At 41.3% G+C, this 21,025-nt stretch overlaps 1 protein-coding gene across 2 annotated transcripts in view; it reads right to left on the reverse strand.

The window, feature by feature from the left end:
• The window catches only part of LOC117448259 (spondin-1-like), a 141,852-nt gene that overhangs the window by 84,794 nt on the left and 36,033 nt on the right, over positions 1–21,025 (reverse strand). For both annotated transcript variants that reach the window (XM_034085465.2, XM_034085464.2), the window contains exons 4-6: positions 7,399–7,472; positions 6,355–6,477; positions 2,666–2,814 (exon numbers count right to left, since the gene is read on the reverse strand). In XM_034085465.2, the coding sequence (XP_033941356.1) occupies positions 2,666–2,814; positions 6,355–6,477; positions 7,399–7,472 (346 nt within the window). The remainder of the gene's footprint in view (positions 1–2,665; positions 2,815–6,354; positions 6,478–7,398; positions 7,473–21,025) is intronic.

Genomic DNA, 21,025 nt, shown 5'->3' on the forward strand with positions numbered 1-21,025 from the left:
GATATAGTGTTTTCCTTAGTGAGGAAAGATAAAGTGGTTATCAGTGATTTTAAAATGCTCTTTTCCTGCATTTCGGCAGGAGATCCGACATATACTGGACCTATATTATTGACTCGGCCACCGAGTTAATTGTTAATATGTATATTGTTCTATTATTCAAAATCTTTTAAAATTCACTATAAAAGATTTAGATTTCTTGTATTCTTGGATTCGAGGTCAACGCTGCTTCTTAAATGGAAAACAATACAGCAACCTATTTTATTATCAGTTTTGATTTTCTTAAAGACAGGGGTCTATATTTTGCTATGTGAATGGGACATAAAACCTTTTCATTCATGGATTTAAAAAAGGTTTCGAAGACCCCCTGTTAGAAAGCCCAACATCTCAATAGCTTACATTCCAGTGTGAAGTGTGCAATCGAGCTGTTTCATTTCAGAGCTCAATAGCTAACATTCCAGTTTAAAGTACACAATCAAGCCATGTCAATCTGCTGTGTATCAGAATGAGGTTTCCATTGTGTCAGGGTAGTTAGTCCCAGAGCCCACCAAGAGAGGAGTTAGGGCTGTCCGTCAGCCTCTGATGTCTCCACACAGCAGCCCAAAGCTAAACTGACAGGCACACACCAAACTGACAGCCCACTAACAACACAGCATTGTTCCCTTGCAAATGGCCAGGACACACCATTCAGAGGCCAGAGAAAAGGAGAGGACACGCAGCAGGAGGACACACAGATACAGCTATATACCGTTGGCCTCAGAACACTTAAATGAAGCATGCTGCTTAGGGTTGGTCAATCAGGGGAAACAAACAATATATAAGTTGATTCGATGACACTTAAATATTGTGTATTGTGAAATGTTCCATGTTCTGGAAATTGTTGGTAAAACTGGGAACTGGTTTCTTTTGTGTTTGTGAGGCAGACTACCTCTCCACATTTAAGAGCAGATTTAAGACTTTCCTTTTTGATAAAGCTTATACATAGGGCTGGCTTAGGCTTGCTTTGAACCAGCCCCTGGTATATAGGCTTAGATTTATGAGAACAAAACAACGAATACTTTAAGAAAATTAAATACTTGAGAAAAGTAGGCAATCGTAAGGTAATATCTTAAGAATGCTATATATCCAGAAATCAGTTCTATTGCCTTTAGGAAACACTCCCTTCAAAGGCCTAAATCATAATTACATTAATTACATGTACAGCTGTAGTTCAGTATATACAGCGAGCAGCTGTTTGTAGGTTTGATCCCCAGATCCTGACCACATATCAAGCGTCAATGAACATTTGGAGTTCCTATTGAGTGAAATGTGAGACATTCTCATGTCAGTAGAAATATCCAAATATTACCGCCGGTGGATAAACTTTGAAGGATAACATTGGACATGTACAACACAGTTTTGGCCGCCTTGTCGAGAACCTACAGTAAAGGTATGTGGCCAAAGAACACTTTCAATTTGCAGAAAGTGTTAGGATTGGTATGAATCTCTGAAAATGCCAAAAGGACACTTTGTTATTCCCGCTTATACACCAAATCCCTGCCAGAGTCAATGTTCCTTAATCTTCTCGTGTAATATGTGAGAAAGGTTCAGTTTATAGTTATAGTGTGTCGGCTGTCCTATAATTGATAACATGCTTAGTATTTTACAAATTATAGATTGTTTATTTGACTAGTGATGAAGCTATTTCGAGAACATACTGAGGTTGGGTTGTTGGGCACGTAATGTATTTGGTCTATTATGACTGTATGCCACAGTGTTACCCTGACTTACAACTGAGTGTCAATTGTATATTTGTAAAGGTCTAGCTAAAGCAAATTCTATAAAGTGTATAGCAATATATCTGTCAATTTCTGTTGTCTCACAGTACACACTTTCTCATTTGAACCATCCTTTAAGTATTTGAATAGACACTCCTCTTAGCTGTATCCTTTCAAGCTTTCCAGTCAGGGGTATGTTCCATTTCTCTTTGCAAACACACACACTCAGCCAACAGCCTGTCCTTTCACGGTGTAATCTCGTGGATGCCTTCCAAAAATATCGAACCCCTAAAGGCAAAGTTAACTCAGAAGAAGTCTGTTGATGGTTTAATAAGAAAGATAATGAGAGGGTGAGAGTATGAGGACGTCCTGCGTTGCCATGTAAATGCTTTGCTGATGTGGAAATGAGAATTGCACTGCATTGCATTCATTGGTTGCTGTGTGTGTGTGTGTGTGTGTGTGTGTGTGTGTGTGTGTGTGTGTGTGTGTGTGTGTGTGTGTGTGTGTGTGTGTGTGTGTGTGTGTGTGTGTGTGTGTGTGTGTGTGTGTGTGTGTGTGTGTGTGTGTGTGTGTGTGTGTGTGTGTGTGTGTGTGTGTGTGTGTGTGTGTGTGTGTGTGTGTGTGTGTGTGTGTGTGTGTGTGTGTGTGTGTGTGTGTGTGTGTGTGCGTTGGATTCTTATTGCCTCAGCCTGTCATTAACCTCTCAGTATGTTATAATAGGCCCTGACACATGGCAGGTTGGTACTGATACTGTATCTACATTCTGCATGCACTCATAATGGTTGGAGCCTTTCTGTGCATTCCATTTTCACCACTAACACATGGGGGTCAGCAAAACAGATGGAAAGACATGGAAATAGTGCTGTTACATCAGACATGAGAACCCTCAGAGGCTCCATCTGATACCCTACCTTCTGTCGAATCTGCTCTTCCATCTTGATGGGGGAGCCGAACTCAGCGACCTGACGGACGCCCTCGCTGGCGTAGCCCCCATACTCCCACAGCACGTAGCTTCTGGAGTGAGACGCACCAATCAGAGCCGACCAGTGGTTGGCTCGTCCTGGAAGACATTTGGGATATTTGACTCAGAAGGGAGTGAATATCAGCTGATTGAATAAGTAGATAGCTGGGTGCCTGAAGACTGTTTATCATATTTTCAAAGAAAGATGATAAACTGTTCTTTTCAGTTGGTTGATCATCATTTGCAACTAGTGGAGACAAGCAGAAGTCACTGCGCCTGAGCAGTGGCGTTTTTATATGTACAAAAGTGGTGGGCCACAAAAAACGTAGATGTCTATAAGCTTCTACAGTGAGGTTCATGGCTGGTGAGGCTCCTGACTCTTCAGGTTTACAAATATTATATTTTGACCTAAATCAAAATATAATATTATTTTCAAAAGCTTTTTTTGTCCGATGCTTCAATTAATTTTAAACAGACAGTTCAACAGAAGGATACCCAAAAAATGTAATTTTATCATTTACATATTGAATTGTTCTCCCTTAGTAAGATCCCATTTTCAATAAAATGGTGGTCTTACCTTGACTTGAAGATGAAGGCCATTTGCCTATCCTTCTGGACAAAAATCTCTATTACTTTTTTGTAAAAGTCCTCCTTATCTTCTTGTAGTTTCAAAAGTCTATCATAAATCTAATCTAATCAATAGATTTTTGATTCGAAAATGATAAAAGTAGGGAAGACATGTGGATATTATCCGGCTGAACAAAATGTGCATTTATCTAACAGCTACGTTTCCCACAGATCTTATTTCGAGCTATTTTCTAAAATCCTATGGAGAAATCTCATTGCTTTTTTGTTTTTACAGTCACCGTTCACTTAGACAGTGAGAGGGAGGGGCATGATCGGGTTTTGTCCCACATGGCTCTAAACAGCTCAACACACGTAGACACTAATTGGAAGAACACAGACTAAAACAGCAATGTACAGACGAATCAGATGATTAAACATGATCTTAAAATATATTTTATATATTTTTTTATTTATTATTTGCATTTTTTTGTAATCATTATTTGTAATACTTTCTACTGACACTAGGTGGGGCTGTGCCCCTAATGACCATTCGCCACTGCGCCTGAGCCAAGCCCAAAGGAAGTGAGCCGGACATTGAAGCAAATTTCTACAGTGGCCAAACAGTGGTTCTACAACTTCTGTGTCAGCCACTTGATGTCATTGGGCCTCAAAATACTTTCCCCATGGGGTACTTAAGGGAAAGAGACATCAGTAAAACAGCAACAAAAAAAATCTGAGCCAAATCAACTACCAAATAGAAAACAAAAATAGTCATTTTTTTCTTTATCATTAAAGAGCCTGTGACACGGTTTTCCCCCATCATCCAAACCCATCAATTTGAGTAAATATTGTCCCCTTGAAAACCGTTACTGAACTGATTTTGGATATTTGTACTTTGATAACCATTAATCTGCCTTCAATGTTGACCATTTTCTGGATCTTCTCGCGGATTCTTCAAGTCCCGCCAAATGATGGGTGACGTCATTGCGGGCACAGCGCTCCAGCTGCACCGTCCAGGATCCCAGCTTCTGCATGTAAACCTTTATATATATACAGTCAGATGTAAACGCACGATGGCGCACACAGCAGCAAGCTCAGACAGCGATGACAGGTTAATGTTGAACGTGTCTGAGAGCTCATATGAGGCTGAAGGATCGGTTTATGTTGTATCTGTTAGAAGTTTAGGAATGAGGTGCGTCAATATGGGCGATCATACGGTCATGTAGCCAGTGGTGGACTGGGACTACAAATCATCCCGGGACTCTCGACCGGCCCACTTCGGTACCGCTAGTAAATTGTCAACGGGGGGAGTGGGGGATGTCAGGGTGCTGTAGATAGTAAATGTAAATATGTAAATATTTGTGTCACTGCATCCTGGTAAAATACAAATATAATGTATAATGTCTGTGTCTTTGACATTAGCGCTGCTAGCCACCTGTGCCCTGTACTACGAAGCCAGTTCAACAGACCCTGGATATGTTTGAGTAGCAAACAAACTAACAACAACAAACTAACAAACGAGATCTCGCTAAGCGGTCCGACGACGCTGGTTATCAGCTCGGTAAATCAAGCCAGGGTTTCTCTCTCCAGCTGAGAGCGCGTTCACGTCTGAGACACGAGTGGATCTGACTTTAATTACATTTGACTCGAGTGTTTCGTCAACATAATGTGTTAAATAATACTTCTGCATCCAGTCTGTGACACTGTGAGTGTTGCACGGCCAGATGAGGCTGGAGAAGCTGACTCAGATAAGGAAATATATGATATATTATGATATTACATGATCGATGATCTGATTGATGATGTAATATGAATGATAAGTGCGACACGTCGGCGTCTTCTCTGCATACGGCAGTTTAAACTGTATTTCCTTTATCCTGTAATATGACTTGAGAGATTTAAACTCCGCACACTGAGTGGATCTCTTTTCTATAGACGCCGGAGGCGGGCAGCGTCAGGTAAAAGAAGTTATTTAGCCTTCTCAAACCTGAGCCTCACGCGCCGCCTATGGGGGATGTGCTAGTTACTTATCCGACCGGCCCACTTCGGTACCGGCGCATCGGGATTCGTCCCGATGGCCAGTCCGCCACTGCACCCAGCCCACGTAAACTGTCAACGGGGGGAGCCTCGCTGCGGGGAAACGGTGGACCTAGTGTCCCGATCGGAGTGGGAATAATAATAATAATCCGTGCATTTTATCCATTAATTTTCCCAACATTGTGGTAAAAAACACACGTTTAATCCATGTTGGTGTACTACAACTACAAAAAGCATCGGTTTGTTTTCTCATCAGTAAATGCAGACCGGCTCAAACAAACGATTTTTAATCATCATTCTCACGATCATTTAATGTATCATATGTTCGCCGAATTGACATGAAAGCACTAATAAATGTAGTTTCATCCACTTGAGTTTACAACTACAAAAATAATCGATTTGTTTTTATATCACATCCGACGGGAGGAAATTCAGCAGCTCTCACTCCCGATTTGTAATCCTAATGTAATCATCATCTTCACCACGATCATTTATGTTTATGTCGCCGAATTGACATGAAAGCACTGACAAATATGAATATACTGTAGTCAACTTCATTAAAACGTTATTAACGTGCCTAATCTCAGTAATTCACAATTTCTACGCATGACACAACACACTTTGTCCGTGTTTGGCTCTCGAAGCATTCCCGCATTGACGTCACTTCCGGCTTCCCCCAAAACTTCAAAATGAGTGAAGGAATTTCCCCGCGATGTTCGAAATTATTGATATTTAACGAAACGGTTTCGCTTTTTCTTTTTTAAACTGACGGTTCGAGATTACTAGTAGCCCAATATTTCATTGCACAACAGTTGTTGGGATGGTGTCACAGGCTCTTTAAGTACAATGCACTAACATTCGAATCCATAGTGATTTCCCCTCTCAAACTTTAGCTCTAATTTTAGACCTTACTCACAACAAGAAACCCAATATGCCTCTTTTGGTATAATTTTTTGGTTTTCAAACAAAACCCATCTTATTATTCTGATTGCCGTGTCCTGACTCTTTTTCGACTAGTCAATGGTTTGAACTTACTTGGGTAGTCTTTGGGATGTACTTTCTCTGACCAGTTGCCGAAGAAGGTCAGTCTGTACTTGGCTGTTCCACAGGCACAGCACTCTATATCCGGAGTTGCTGTGGCCTCACCGAACACACGCTCTACAGGGAGACAAGATAGGACAACACACTCATATTAACGGCAGACAAGATGCACAAGGCAACATAATGGCAGTAAACACAGTTCAGGGGCTGACAGACAAACAAAGACCAGCCAGAGCAAGCTTTGACACTAATGCGTACCTGCATACATTACCTGATAAATGACTTCAATTTGGACCCAGGGAGAATGTCACCAAATGACCTCCTCTGAATAAACTTCTATTTAAGTAACACATTAGCCTTGGCGCAGTCTCATAAATATTCAAAAATTAGCCTGGACCGATTTTTTTGAAAGATAGGTCAAGGAGAGTGCTTGAATATTTATGAGTCCCCAAATTATAAAAAAATAAATCCACACTTAAGTTATGGCAGGATGAGTCAAACATTGGAGGCGCCTCACTTGACAGCAAATTGAAATGGAGAGGCTTTATTGGCTTGCATAATAGCCCGGAAAATAAAATGTCTGCAAGGAGAGGAATATTTTATTAAAGTGAGATTCCCCTGAGATAAAGTTTGGACAAACACTTTGTCTGGGATTTGGTTTTTACTGTACAATAAATGTGTGCGTCAGAGCTAAAATGGTCTGTGTCAGAAGTGTTTAATTTGGCAGCAGACAGCTTTTCAAATCTGGCGTGACATCACAGGTAACATAAAAGCTTTGTTGCTGCTCTGTGGTGAACTACAGAGGAATATTTAACATCCAAATGGACTCCCATGAGATCCATTATCCGTTGTCCTCACAGTTTTTCTCCACTGGCCTCATATTTGTTTTAACACGGTATAAAATACTGGGAGCTAGTTCCAAAATAGGAAAGAAAAAGGGATAAAACAAGGGGTAATGGAACCATAATGGGCGGTCAAAGATGAAAAGATAAGCAGCCATCATGGAAGAATGGGGACATGATGGGCAGCTGTCATTACCTTTCTCACACAGTGGGATTGTGAGAGAGCCTTCATCCTGGAAATAAATGACTTTCTTCTGGACAATACTGGCCCTGGAGAGACATAGAGAGAGGTAGAGGGGAAGGGGAAGGGGAAGGGGAAGGGGAATGGAGAGAACATGATGAGTTGGGTAGTAATAGGGGTGCAAAAAGTGCATTAGATGGATAATACTGTTGTTTTTTTCAATATCTGATCCATATAATCCGCAGCAACATGGGAAGGTAATGGGTTCCCTGATGTTTTCTAGAGTACAAATCTTTTCACAGAAACACAATGTATTATTTTCCTTGTGAAACACCACACTGCTGCTGTATGAAATGTAACAGAGCAATCATGCCCACAGACACGGAGACAGAAAGAGCCAGGATTACAGTCGGGAGTTATAGATCCGTAGACAGCAAGCAGACCACAGTTCTAACTTATGAGCTAATATCAGCTGGAAACAAAACTTTCCCAAGGCTGCTGTTTTCCCAAAAGGAGTTTTTCTTCAGTAAAAATGAAATGTATTTCTGTTATTGCACATATGGAGCCATGACACGTTGTGTGATGCCACTCTTATGGAGTTTGGAGATGGTGGAGAAAGTATAGAAAGTGTCAGAGGAACAATAAGGCCTTGCAACGCTTTTACTATAAGTTTGACTTTCTATTGCAATAGAGTTGCATTTACTCCCAAAATTACAAAACATAACAAAAAAAATTTAAATTAAAAAATGTATGTATGTATTTATCAGGTTCTCCTTTTTAAACCGTCGACCCAACATTTTAAAAGAGTGTGTCCTGAGCACCCACGGCTCATTAATACATCATTTCTACTTTGGCCAACACATATTCATTAGACATAATCAAATTTAAGAAAAACAAGTCATATCCCATGTCATAAACCCTGTTTTACGTTTTCAACTTATATAACCTTTCCAACCTTTCCTTTTGGAATGCCCACAATTTTGCAGATTTGTGCTTTGGAAATGATGCCACCAAAAACATTCTTTATTTAATTGTATTATATGGTTGAGATATGTACCAGTTCTATATTTTTCTACCCGCAGTCTTTGCGTGGCAGCAGCAGGGTCTTCAGAGAGTCTCTGAGATTCATAAAGGCGGGACATGAAAGTGAGCTGAACAACACAGAGCGTGGAGACAGAGGAGGGACTGGAGACATTAAGGAGGAGTTATCACTTATATTGCTCCGATAAATCTCACACAGACTGAACGCTGCAAAACACCCTGCAACATGGGTTGACTGCTTGGGCATGACATTGAAAAACAAAAGTGAAGAATACAGACAAACTGTGTGTTTGCATCTTTTTCCCTGTTAGTTCTCAGTAAAAATGATGTAAACGACATTTACTGTCTTTATTTATAAACAGTTTCTCAATAGATGTCCAACCTGTGCATCAGTTTGAGAGTTTATCTTGAAAATGTGTCAATTACAGATCACTGCACCTCAGAGAATGCAGACAAGACAAGATCTAACAACTTTGGTGTATTTCCCTATGGTTGTAAAGAGGTCATACTTTATATATCTAAAAATTGAGCTATAGGTGTGGGCAAGTATCCATCCATCCATCCATCTTCTCCCGCTTATCCGTGGTCGGGTCGCGGGGGTAGCAGTTCCAGCAGAGAGCCCCAAACTTCCTTTTCCCTGGCGACATCAACCAGCTCTGACTGGGGGATCCCAAGGCGCTCCCAGGCCAGCGAAGATATATAATCCCTCCACCTGGTCCTAGGTCTACCCCTTGGTCTCTTCCCAGCTGGACGTGCCTGGAACACCTCCCTAGGGAGGCGCCCAGGTGGCATCCTAACTAGGTGCCCGAACCACCTCAACTGGCTCCCTTCGACGCGAAGGAGGAGCGGCTCAACTCCGAGTCCCTCCCTGATGACCGAACTTCTCACCTTATCCCTAAGGGAGACACCAGCCACCCGGCGGAGGAAACCCATCTCGACCGCTTGTATCCGCGATCTCGTTCTTTCGGTCATGACCCATCCTTCATGACCATAGGTGAGGGTAGGAACGAACATGGCCCGGTAGACAGAGAGCTTTGCCTTCTGGCTCAGCTCCCTTTTCGTCACAACGGTGCGGTAAAGCGACTGCAGTACCGCTCCCGCTGCTCCGATTCTCCGGCCCATCTCACGCTCCATTGATCCCTCACTCGAGAACAAGACCCCGAGATACTTGAACTCCTTCACTTGGGGTAAGGACTCATTCCCTACTTGGAGTGGACAGTCCATCGGTTTCCTGCTGAGAACCATGGCCTCAGATTTGGAGGTGCTGATCCTCATCCCAGCCGCTTCACACTCGGTTGCGAACCGATCCAGTGAGTGCTGAAGGTCGCAGACCGATGAAGCCATCAGAACCACATCATCTGCAAAAAGCAGTGGTGCAATCCTTAGTCCACCGAACTGCAGACCCCCCCCCCCACGACTACGCCTCGAAATCCGATCCATGTATATTACAAACAGGATTGGTGACAAAGCGCAGCCCTGGCGGAGGCCAACCCTCACCGGAAATGGGTCCGACTTACTGCCGAGGACCCGGACACAGCTCTCGCTTTGGGAGTACAGAGATTGGATGGCCCCGAGTAGAGACCCCCTCACCCCATACTCCCGCAGCACCTCCCACAGTAACTCCCTGGGAACTCGGTCATACGCCTTCTCCAAGTCTACAAAACACATGTAGACCGGATAAGCGTACTCCCAGGCCCCCTCCAGGATCCTTGCGAGAGTAAAAAGCTGATCCGTCGTTCCACGACCAGGACGGAATCCGCATTGTTCCTCCTCAATCTGAGGTTCGACAATCGGCCTGACCCTCCTTTCGAGTACCTTAGAGTAAACTTTCCCGGGGAGGCTGAGTAGTGTGATGCCTCTGTAATTGGCACACACCCTCTGATCCCCCTTTTTGAAAAGGGGAACCACCACCCCGGTCTGCCACTCCTTCGGTACTGTTTCCGACTTCCACGCAACGTTGATGAGACGTGGCCATTTTTCTTATAATGACACAAATGTTACATCAATATACTAAAGAAAAAACAAAGCACAGAGGGATGTTAAAAACACCAGAGGATAAAATAAAGTATACACATACATAAAATGGCCAGGGAGAGATGATAAAACCCAGCATATTAAATATTTTAGGAAGGGAATTAAAAGATGCTAGTGATGTGCCGTGGCTGTGGGATCTGACAGCAAAAGCCTACTAGCATAGCATAGGTCTCAGATATATACAAAAATATAAAAAACATGTCTATGAAGTGTTTTGGTCAAAAAACCAAACAGATCACGCATTCTAGCCATGCCTCATATCCCTCTTTTTATCTTCCTGTTACAAAAGTGCTGATTCTGGGTATAAACAGGTCTCTCTTGAGAATGAGACCCTGTGTCTCAACGAGATTTTCACCTGTATAAATAACACATAAAAATCAAATACGAGGGGGCGGAGCTTATGCCGGCTCATGCGGGACCTGGCAGATACTGTCTGTTATGACCCGCTCGTAGGCCACAACGGAAAGATAACAAAACGTACACGAGTTTCCAAAAGCCACGGCACATTTATTGCGGCTGTTAAATATAATGCACAAAATAGATGGACGAGGGGAGAGGATCGCCGTGTTACTCCTCATGCGGCCGGCTTGGAGAAAGTCAGGGCCCCGTGACTCCGGGCAGCTGGGCTTAATAGCACGTCGGCGCCGGCCAGGTGTCCGCGATCGCGCTGATTGGCCTCTTCAGCTCCACCCCACCGTAAGACCTGCAACACACCTTGCACACAGGCTCTGGGGCCGTCACACTGTCTAAAATGCTGCGGTGATGAAACGCAAGGATTATTAGATCAAGGATTATTAGATCAAGGATTATTAGATCAAGGATTATTAGATCAAGGATTCTCTCTGAAACAGTCTGGAGCTCAAAGGCTTTCTCTCTTGCCGGTTATACCACAAGGTGCGTTCCTTTTTATTTCCTGCTTCTTCACACGCATGCTCTCCAGTACAGGTTAGCTCTGAGTGTTAGCGATGCTAATGTAAACACCGACCATATTACGTCCAAAACAGTCGGGCATTGTTTCTGATAGCAACTTTCTGATAGTGCTGTGGGTCCGCCGCCGATTTGACATCATATCGGACGCAAATCTGCATCAGAGATTTGGGTACGGAGGAAAAGAGAGAGGGTTTTATTTTCTGACGCTGCGTGAGTTCCCTGACGCACCGGGGACACATATTTATGTATAAGACACATAACAAAGTGCATTTTGCATGATAGGTCCCCTTTAATATAATCACATTTTCTGATGCCTGTTTCAGGTGCCTAAACCTATACAAAGGTGTTTTAAACTTTGCAAAAACTCCCACTCTCACCAGGTAGTTCCGAGTAGTCCTGATTTAGTCTGAATTTCTGCATTTTATTAAGCACGTATTGAGTGTGCCTTAACTACTCCAGGCAGTAATTAATAACAACGTGTCAGACAGATTGTTTTTAAAGCTATAATCATTGACCTTCATTTGGCGTTTCACTGTGGCCCCCTGAAGGCAGTGGAATATGTTGCGAAAAAAAAAAAATTAATAAAAGCTTATAAAGTTATTTATGTATGTGTTGGAAAGCAATTTACATTTCCAGAAGGCAACAAGCTTTTATTTGCTGCCAACATCTTTAGCAAAGCATATGGCTCTATAGCTATAGCAGCCAGACCCACTGTCTTGGAAGACAGACAAAGACCATGACACTGTCTTTACATGTCACTTGTTAGATGCTTTTATCCAAAGCGACTTACATACTCAATACTCAATACTGTGGACAATCCCCACAGGAGCAATTTGGGGTGAAGTGTCTTGCACAGGGACACAACGACATGCTGACTGCAGTGGGGTTTGAACCTGTGACCCCTGATCCCAACACCAAGGCTCTATCCACTGCGTCATACGCCTCCCTACACCTCACGTCTTGACATTTTATAATGAATAGTTGGTTGAAAGTTCTGATGTTCAATATTGTAAATAGTGAGATTTTCCAGTTTCTTATATTTATATAAATAGTTGGTTGAAAAAAACATATTTATAATAAATTGTTGGTTGAAAAAAAAAAAGGTTGAATGCTCAATTTGTATTTGTACACATCACATGAACCTTGGTATGTAATATGAAGTCATTATTCAGTCCTGATGTATCTCAGTCCCTGCTGTGCTGAAAGTAGAGTGATAAACACCTATTTTACTCAAAATTCGAATTGAATTTTTTTAATTTTAGACATGAATAACACATATATATACAGTGTAATTCAAATATTTCACTGCTTTTGTGATCCTAGGACTTTGGTAACCAAATCTAAAACACCAAAACAATGCGATCACATGAGTAAATTTGTGTTTTCACAAGAGTTTTGAAGATTTTCCAAAAATCAGATTTCACATTTTAAGCTTTTGAGCTACTTATCTCATCAAACAGTGCTCTAAGGTGAGCAATATGCATATATAGCAAGATCAGAAATTGTCCTGAACATTTTGATATGTAACACATGGGGTGCCATGTTAGAAGAAATACATTTAAAAGGTGATTTAAGAAAACATCTAAAAATCGAGAAAATACCCTTAGACTCCAGAGGGTTAAGAATGGTAAAACTGCGCCCCCTGGGTTGTCATTCCTAAATTATGAATGACAGCTTGTGGAAAGTTTGCTAGACTACTGGTTGCATGGCAACTAGGTATCTCGCAAGTTGCGGTAATTGGTTAGTACAATAAAGAAAGGATTTGTTTTGGAATTATTTTGTGTTCCGTTTTTTCTTGGGCGGCCCTCAATCCAATATTGGGTACCTACATTGGCCCTCACTCATCAACACTTTGAGAACCCCTGCTTTAGACCAACACTCTCACATTGTGTAGTACATCCAGCTCTCTAGAGAAATTCTCTCTCAGTTCTGTCAAACAGCAGCATGCTTCTGACACTTGCAGATATACTGTGAATGCTTGGCAGCGAAATGTAAAGCTGACGCCTATAAGATGTTGCTCAACTCTGAATAAACATGGAAAAGCGAAACATCAATGCTTCTGATAAAAAGGGATTTATCTCGGTGACAACACTTTAAACAAAGAATATAAATGCTGCCATATCTATATTTTTCCATCTGCATCCAACCTGCCATACTACTGTTTGAAATGTGTTTTTATTCCCAGCTCTCCTTTTGTTCTTCTTAAACGTACTTCCATTTGCATCTCTTGCCTCATGCATTATATATGTTCCACATCTCGGCGACATGTGTGCTGACTTCTCTTCTGTGATCCCTGGAGGCTTGGACAGCTGAATCTCTACGATGCTGGTTCAAATGCATACAGCTGTGTGACTGCTCATACAATCATGTTCCATGATACATCCTGCTGAACCCAACACGTTGCTAACACAATCAAAGCAGTTCCTCATGTTTGCTTCTATCTTCTTTTTTGATTTACTCATATAATTAACCTTGTGCATATGGGAACCAGAAGCAGATATTCGATTGTTTGATAAGAATGGATAATTCCTAATAGATTTCTAAGTGGCTCTTATGTATCTAGATTGGAATTTGTCAAACTGTCCACAAGTATTAAGCCATATTAATACTATATTACCATATTAAGCTAATTTCCAGGTTCTTATTTGTATGTAGTGTCTCTACTGTGACATGTCTCCATGCTTTAATGTTCAAAAAGCTCTTTATTCTTCTCATACTGCCTGTGCTGCAGCACCTCTTTTCACCCTCTGTCTGAAACCAGAGCCCAGTCTGCTCTGATTGGGTAGCTGGTCGGCTCTGTTGTGATTGGTCAACCGATTAGAGATGTCCCGTCCCTTAACCTATAAAGTACACTGTATTGGAGTGCTAGCCAATAGAAGCACGTGTGTGACATAGTGATGTCAATATATTACGGAAGTAAACAAAGGAGTCCAATGGAGGTGTTTTAGGCAGGGGGGGAGTGTGTGGGAGAGAAACCCTCTGGAGGAAACTTTTTGCCTTTTTTCAGACCATTTATGTTCACACAAATATATAAAATACACTACAGGAAAGGAAAACCCCCAAAAAGCATCATTGACAGGACTTTATTTCTACAAGTCTTTGTTAAAAATGGTATTAATTAAAAGCATGAAGCTTGTCTGAAAAACGTTAGTATTAGGTTTAAATGCCCACATGCGATTAAATATGAAAGAGAACAATTTCAGCTATAATGAATATAAGAAGTATGGACCGTGGTTCACGTTTTATAAATAGCTTATATAAGTAATTTACAATAAATATGTGTTTGTTTTCATTATGATCTGGGTCAACCAGACAAGCTTCTCATTAGTTCAAGCTGACTTCATTTTGACTTGACAGCAGTGGAAAAACCAAACATCAATTTTGGGAAAGGTATAACCTCTCGTTAGATATTTAATTACATTCTGAAATCATTTCCCAAAAAAGACCAAATGACCCTTCACATTACTGCCGTCAACTGTTGAAATACTTGGTAAAAAGCAAGAGAGGGCTCTAGGATTGGTGACCCCATTATAAATGGATGGCCTTGCTGAAAAATAAAGCTATGTTGGCGTGATAGCAAATCTCACCTCTGTGTGTTCAGATTGACACATTTCTCCTGTAACCTTTTAATTCAATTATTGAGTGTACATCAAGAAAAGGAAACAGCTACTATACAAATACCACAGTTCAGTGTGTTCACCATGTTTACCATCGTAGCTTAGCATGTTAGCGTGGTAACATTTGTAAATGACCACTTTACCAACCACAAATTAATATAAACATTAAACGTTTTTTTTTTTACATCTATTTATAAACACCTAACCACACTTTTGTAAAATGTGTTAATATGTACATTTAATTGAATCTAACTCTAACCTCTTCTTTGCTGCTACTACTGCTTTTGTCACTGCTTTTAATTATTTTATTCTTATTATTTAATGTATTGTGTCATGACACAAAATAGATATTGCAATGCTGTCCTCTCGGCCTTCCCATCAAACTCCTCAATAAACTCCAAATCATACAGAACTCTGCTGCCCGGATCATCACCTGCACCTCTAGCGACCAAACAAAGCCCTCCACAACCTGGCCCCCACCTATCTCTCCGACCTCCTCAGGAGTACACCCCCCCTCGCTCCCTCCGCTCCTCCTCTGCTGGCCTGCTTACCGTCCCCACCCCAAACCTCGTCACCATGGGGGCTCGGGACTTTAGCTGCACTGCTCCCAGACACTGGGTCTCACTCCCCTAGAACATCCAACAGTCTGACACAATCACCACATTCAAGTCCCTTCTCAAAACCCACCGGTTCAGGTCAGCCTACTCACTGTAGTGATACATGTCCCCTCTTTTCCTACATGATCCCTGTTACTGTCCTTTTGTATGATTTTGATATTCTGAATTGGAAGGTGTCCTTGGGTGCTTTGAAAGGCCCCTCTAAATAAAAATGTATGTATCCAGCCTTCCTGTTTTATTTTGAAAAGTAACTTTCCCTCTTTTTTCAAGTCTCTGTGCTTCCTTCCCTCATGTGTCACCCACGTCTGTGATGGTCTACCCTGCCCTGGTGTTTCCACCTGTGCCCCATTAACTTGTGTATATATTGTCCTAGTCTCCCTTTTTCCTGTGCCAGTTCGTCTTGTCTAGTGAGTCAGAGAACGAGCATGTCGTCAAGCCAGCGTAACCTTATTATGTTGCCTCGAGTGCCTTGTGCCTTGCCATTGTTTATACAGTATTTTTCCTCAAAAGGGTGATTTTGTTTTGTAATTAGTTTAGTTACATTTCTCTTGTAAGAAGTTCATGGGGACATCTTCAGTTTAACAAAGTATTTGGTTATTAACAAAGGAATAGGACAAATTAAAAGGTTGCCCTGTTGTTGGTACAAGGTTGTAAAGGCATAACAATCATTACAAAAGTGTTTCAATTCATCCTGGGGTCGATATGACTGTCTCATATCGTGGTGCTAGAATGCATTTCTGAAAAGACTGCATATGGCTTGCTAAATATGCAGTGAGGAGTTTCAGAAAAATAAATGTATCCTCATTTAATGACCTCTTGTTCATTAAATTGGGTGCATAGTTCATTTCTGCATTTATTACCCTAGGACTTTGCTAGGCCGACATTAGATAGTACCCAGGCAGCAGTGGGTTGTGACAGCTGAGCTACTTGAAATAATCTATTCCTGTGATCAACACAAAAGGCTTGTCTCTGTCTGTGACTCCGCCAAGACAGAAGAGTTTTGTTCCAGCTGTCAAGCAGCTTCCCGGAGTCTCAAACTTGTGTTGTCGAAAATCTTGGAGACGACTGATGGCCTCTTCTTTCACCAAGGGGCCTCGGAGTAACATCAGCAGAATACTGATGGGTAGATCTGGCAGAGGGTTGATATGAGGTGAACATGTGATGAACACGGCTGGAGGGCAGTGATGAGGCAAGAGGAGAGATGTATGTGTCGACTTGATAACCAGACAACAGGTGATCAACAGAACAGCAAAACAAAGATTGGAAAGAAGTCTTCTTCACCTTCTTTCTACAAACACACACTTCTCTCTTTCTGTCTGTCTCTTTTAGCTCTGGGCAAAAACATTTACAGACACTGAAATACTTTTCAGAAGTTTCTTGAGATTAAAGAGCAGATGTGGGATGGGCTCATCAGAACGATAAGAAGAACCTAGTGACCTGGGGGGGAAATCACAAGACAAAAAGCACCCACAATCTCTCACGCTCACATGTGCGAACACATCCTGGCGCACCCTGAGGGGCTTATGCGTGTCATGCTTGCAAAAAGGTGAACAGTCAAAACAAGGCAGGAAATGTAAAGCCTTTCCTGAAAATCCTTCTCATAGCAAGCAGCATCTGAAACAGGATGATATGAAGTGGATGAATTGTGGGTGACACCACCATTAAAGCAGTCGGAAAAAGATTTGACAGTTTCCTAATGATTCAGAAGTGTAATCAAGTTTTCTTTCAAACCATTTCTTTATCCATAGTGGTTGTCAAAATAGAGGTTGAAGCATCATTTCAAAGATCTATGTGCGTGAGCATTTCAGATTTTATTTTATTTGAAGCTAAAAACTTCTGCTGGTAAAATCCTTTTTTTTAGCCTTTGCATTGAAGCAACGTTGCCAATGCTTTAAAGGATTGTTGATTAACACTAAAATAATACGTATTGTTTTCGTAAAGCACCAAACAGTTGTAAAAATTGACAATTGGTGTTATGTGAAAGGTTCTTACTGATAAAACCAGACAGAAGTATCTCCTTCCCTCAGCTGTGAGAAGTATAACTTAGCATATGTTAGCATCCCGTTACTGTCGTGATTAAGTCTTACTGCTCAGAAATGTGTAGTAGAAAAGTGTAATGAACTCAAAAGCTCTAATACACTGAATTACTGAACTTTGGGAAACAAAAAAGAGGATTTAGCTGCTTAAAAAAGATATTTCAGCAAAAGTAAGTGCCTATGGGACTTACACTACCAAGTTATTATTATTTGTCAGGATAGTATGTTGTTTTCCTGTTTCTGCTGAGACCATATGGCAACAAAAAAAAAAAGATTTATATTGTTGAAGTAATTTGTAATGTGCAATGTATTTGAAGCCTCTTTAAACTATAGCTACAGAACATACTTTGTAATTTACTAAAAGGATGTTTCTTCAATAGTTCTGCGTAACAGATAATTTACTGTTGAAGAACTACCACATACATCACATTCATTACTGTATGTCATCAATACATTAGAAGTCACTTTCACTTTGCACACAGTTCCCAGTTTTAAAATAGCCTGATTTAATATCAAACCTGTGACCAACCCTCCCTGACCAACCCTCCCTGCAACATAGGAAATAAATCAAGTACCATTGGAAGGCTTCTTGTTTTCAGTTGGCAGCCCGGCACTGATTAACACTTTAACACTTATCATGGGATGATCAAAGAAATCACTGGTGCCAAACTGCACATTATTGGTTCAAGTAGGAACAACTAGGTGCAACAGGCAACACAGCTCGACTCATCACATATCAAATGATGGATCAAAATGGAATCTTTGAATTAAAGTCACTACAGTATTTCATAACTTGTGAACTCTGGACACGACCTTTTTTTCCATGACGAAAATGAGACGATGACGAGACAGCACCGACGGCAGTAAACAATAACTGCAACGAAATCATCATGCAATATCGTTGACGAAAAGTGACGAGACGAAAATGTAGTTTACTAAATAAAAACTATGACAAAATCTCTCTTTACTTTCGTTGACGAAAAATGAGGAGACGAAATATTATCAAAGATAACGTTACATCTCTGATAGTCAGTTTTTCTCCCAGCAGTTCCACTTCCGGTGCTGCGGCAGAGCAGCAGCTGTTTCTGTGCTGCGCGCGGCGGTACATTTGAATTACACCGGGCAGCGGCACACTGTGAACTGTCAGGAAGACTCGGGTCTAACTCATGGTCTATCTAACCTTATTTAACAGAAAATAAAATGGCAACAACAGGGCTTAGGAGCAGCGGTCGCACTCGCGTTAACCGAAAACCCCCCGTCAGCGCGAGTGATTGATACATTGTGCACTCGACGGGTAATAATGGATTATGACGGAAATGTTACGATCCTGTCCGTCAAAATGACTGACAACGAAAAAGTCTAAAGCCACCACTGCTTGGGAGAAAGAAACGATGTGATATTTGGGCCCATTTTCGCTACAATGAGGCGGAGAAAAAAAGCGAATGCATTGTTTTATCAGAAGGGAAGCAATGTGGCCATAACACAGCTGGTAAAACCACCACACACCTGATACTCTCTCAAAGCTTCTTAATCATTCAACCTGTGTTTTTCATCAAATAAGGACAAGATATAATCTTATTTATTTATATACTAAAATGACAAATTATTGGTTTTGACTAGTTTGACTGAAATGTTCTATATAATCTGATGACTAAAAAAGACTCAACAGTTTTCATTGACAAAAAGTAGACTAAAATAATTAGTTTTCTTTGACTAAAATAAGACTAAAATGCTCAGACTTTTAGTCGACTAAATCTTGACTAAAATGTTTAATGTTTTAGTCGACTAAAATAAGACTAAAATGCTCAGACTTTTAGTCGACTAAAACTTGACTAAATAAAAACAGGATGAAGGTGACTAAATATGACTAAAACTAAAAAGGAAATTTAACACAGGACTAAGACTAAAACTAAATTAAAAAAATAGCTGACGAAATTAACACTACTCAACACAAATGTGGGCTTCTGCTCTGCCTGTGAAGTATTTGCAGTTGCTAGTTTCCTACGCCTCCGGCTACATGTTGTTTCAAGGCAGACAGCTCAGCGGGATGAATGACAAGAGTTGAGGCGAAAACTTGACCAACTGAGGAGGAGGAAGTGGAGGAGGAGGAGGAGGAAGAAGAGGGGGGAGGAGGGCAGGCCTGACAGTACATGTTCTGCCTCAAGGAGAGAAGTTGCACATTGTATCTTGAAGCACTTGTTAGTTTCAGTGCCAGTAACGGCTGAGAGAAGCAGAGATAACACAACAGAGAGAGCGCTATTTCAAATCTGCTGACTCGTTCTGATGCCATGTCTTAGCAGCTGACCTCTTTCAGGTGTTCAGCTCCCACATCATTTAACTGAGGCTGAACTTGTGAAAAGAAACAAGTGTAGACCCAAGAGATGTCTTACGTACGTAAAACGACACAGTTGTAAATCCTGGTTCCGGCAGGACACATCAAAAATTAAGACCTGCTTACTTAAGATTAGCCATCATTGGAAAGTTCACTAGCCTTTAGCTTCCTCCTCCTTCCCAGTGTTATGCTAAGCTGCTATAACGGCCCGTCCACACTACAGCTTCGACAGCTTCAAAAACGGTTTACAACGCTTCTGCCCATTCACTTTGAATGGGGTGACGTCACTTTTTGCCGAACTGCATTGTGGGAAGCAGAGCGGAGCTTTCCTGGCGTTGCAGGCTGCAAAAGTTGAGCAATGTTCAACTATTGAAGCTTCTGAAGCTTTCGGTGGAAGCGTCAGCCAATCAAATCATATGCCTGTACAAGCTCTAGCCAATCAAACCGCTGCTTGTGTGTCAGGGGCGGGAGATTCATGTGATTGGTTGTTGGTCGAGCTTCAGGCCGAGCTCCAAGCTTTTTTTGAAGCTGTAGTGTGGACGGGCCGTAAGAGCTAGCTAAGCTCCATCCACAGGTTTATGTAGACATGGTATGAACAGAGGTATCCATATTCTCATCTTTCTTTATCTCAGTAGGGTTAGAGTTATGCTTTTTTCACAATATGTCACTATTCCTTTAGCCCATATTTCTTTTTAAAACAATCTTAATAAATATATTTGAAAAATCTAATCTTTAGATAATTAACTAATCAAATCGTATTGTACACAGATTGTATCAGTGTTGTGACCCAAGAGAATTGCGTTGATGTTGAAATAGCAGATTTTGAAGGTGGACTTATATTTTTAAACAACCTTGGAGGTTTGCCCAAATGAATTACATGTGTTCAAGGGAGCTGGAGCATAACACAATATAAGGAGTTGCATTCCATTTTCTTGGAAAGAGCTGACAGACAAGAGTTTGACATTAGGTTTGCCAACATGTGTACTGATAACAGAGTAGAAAGAAAGAGACTGGGGAAGAAAGAGCATTGCCATG

Source organism: Pseudochaenichthys georgianus, chromosome 6, assembly GCF_902827115.2.
Source record: "Pseudochaenichthys georgianus chromosome 6, fPseGeo1.2, whole genome shotgun sequence".
Taxonomy (NCBI): Eukaryota; Metazoa; Chordata; class Actinopteri; order Perciformes; family Channichthyidae; genus Pseudochaenichthys; species Pseudochaenichthys georgianus.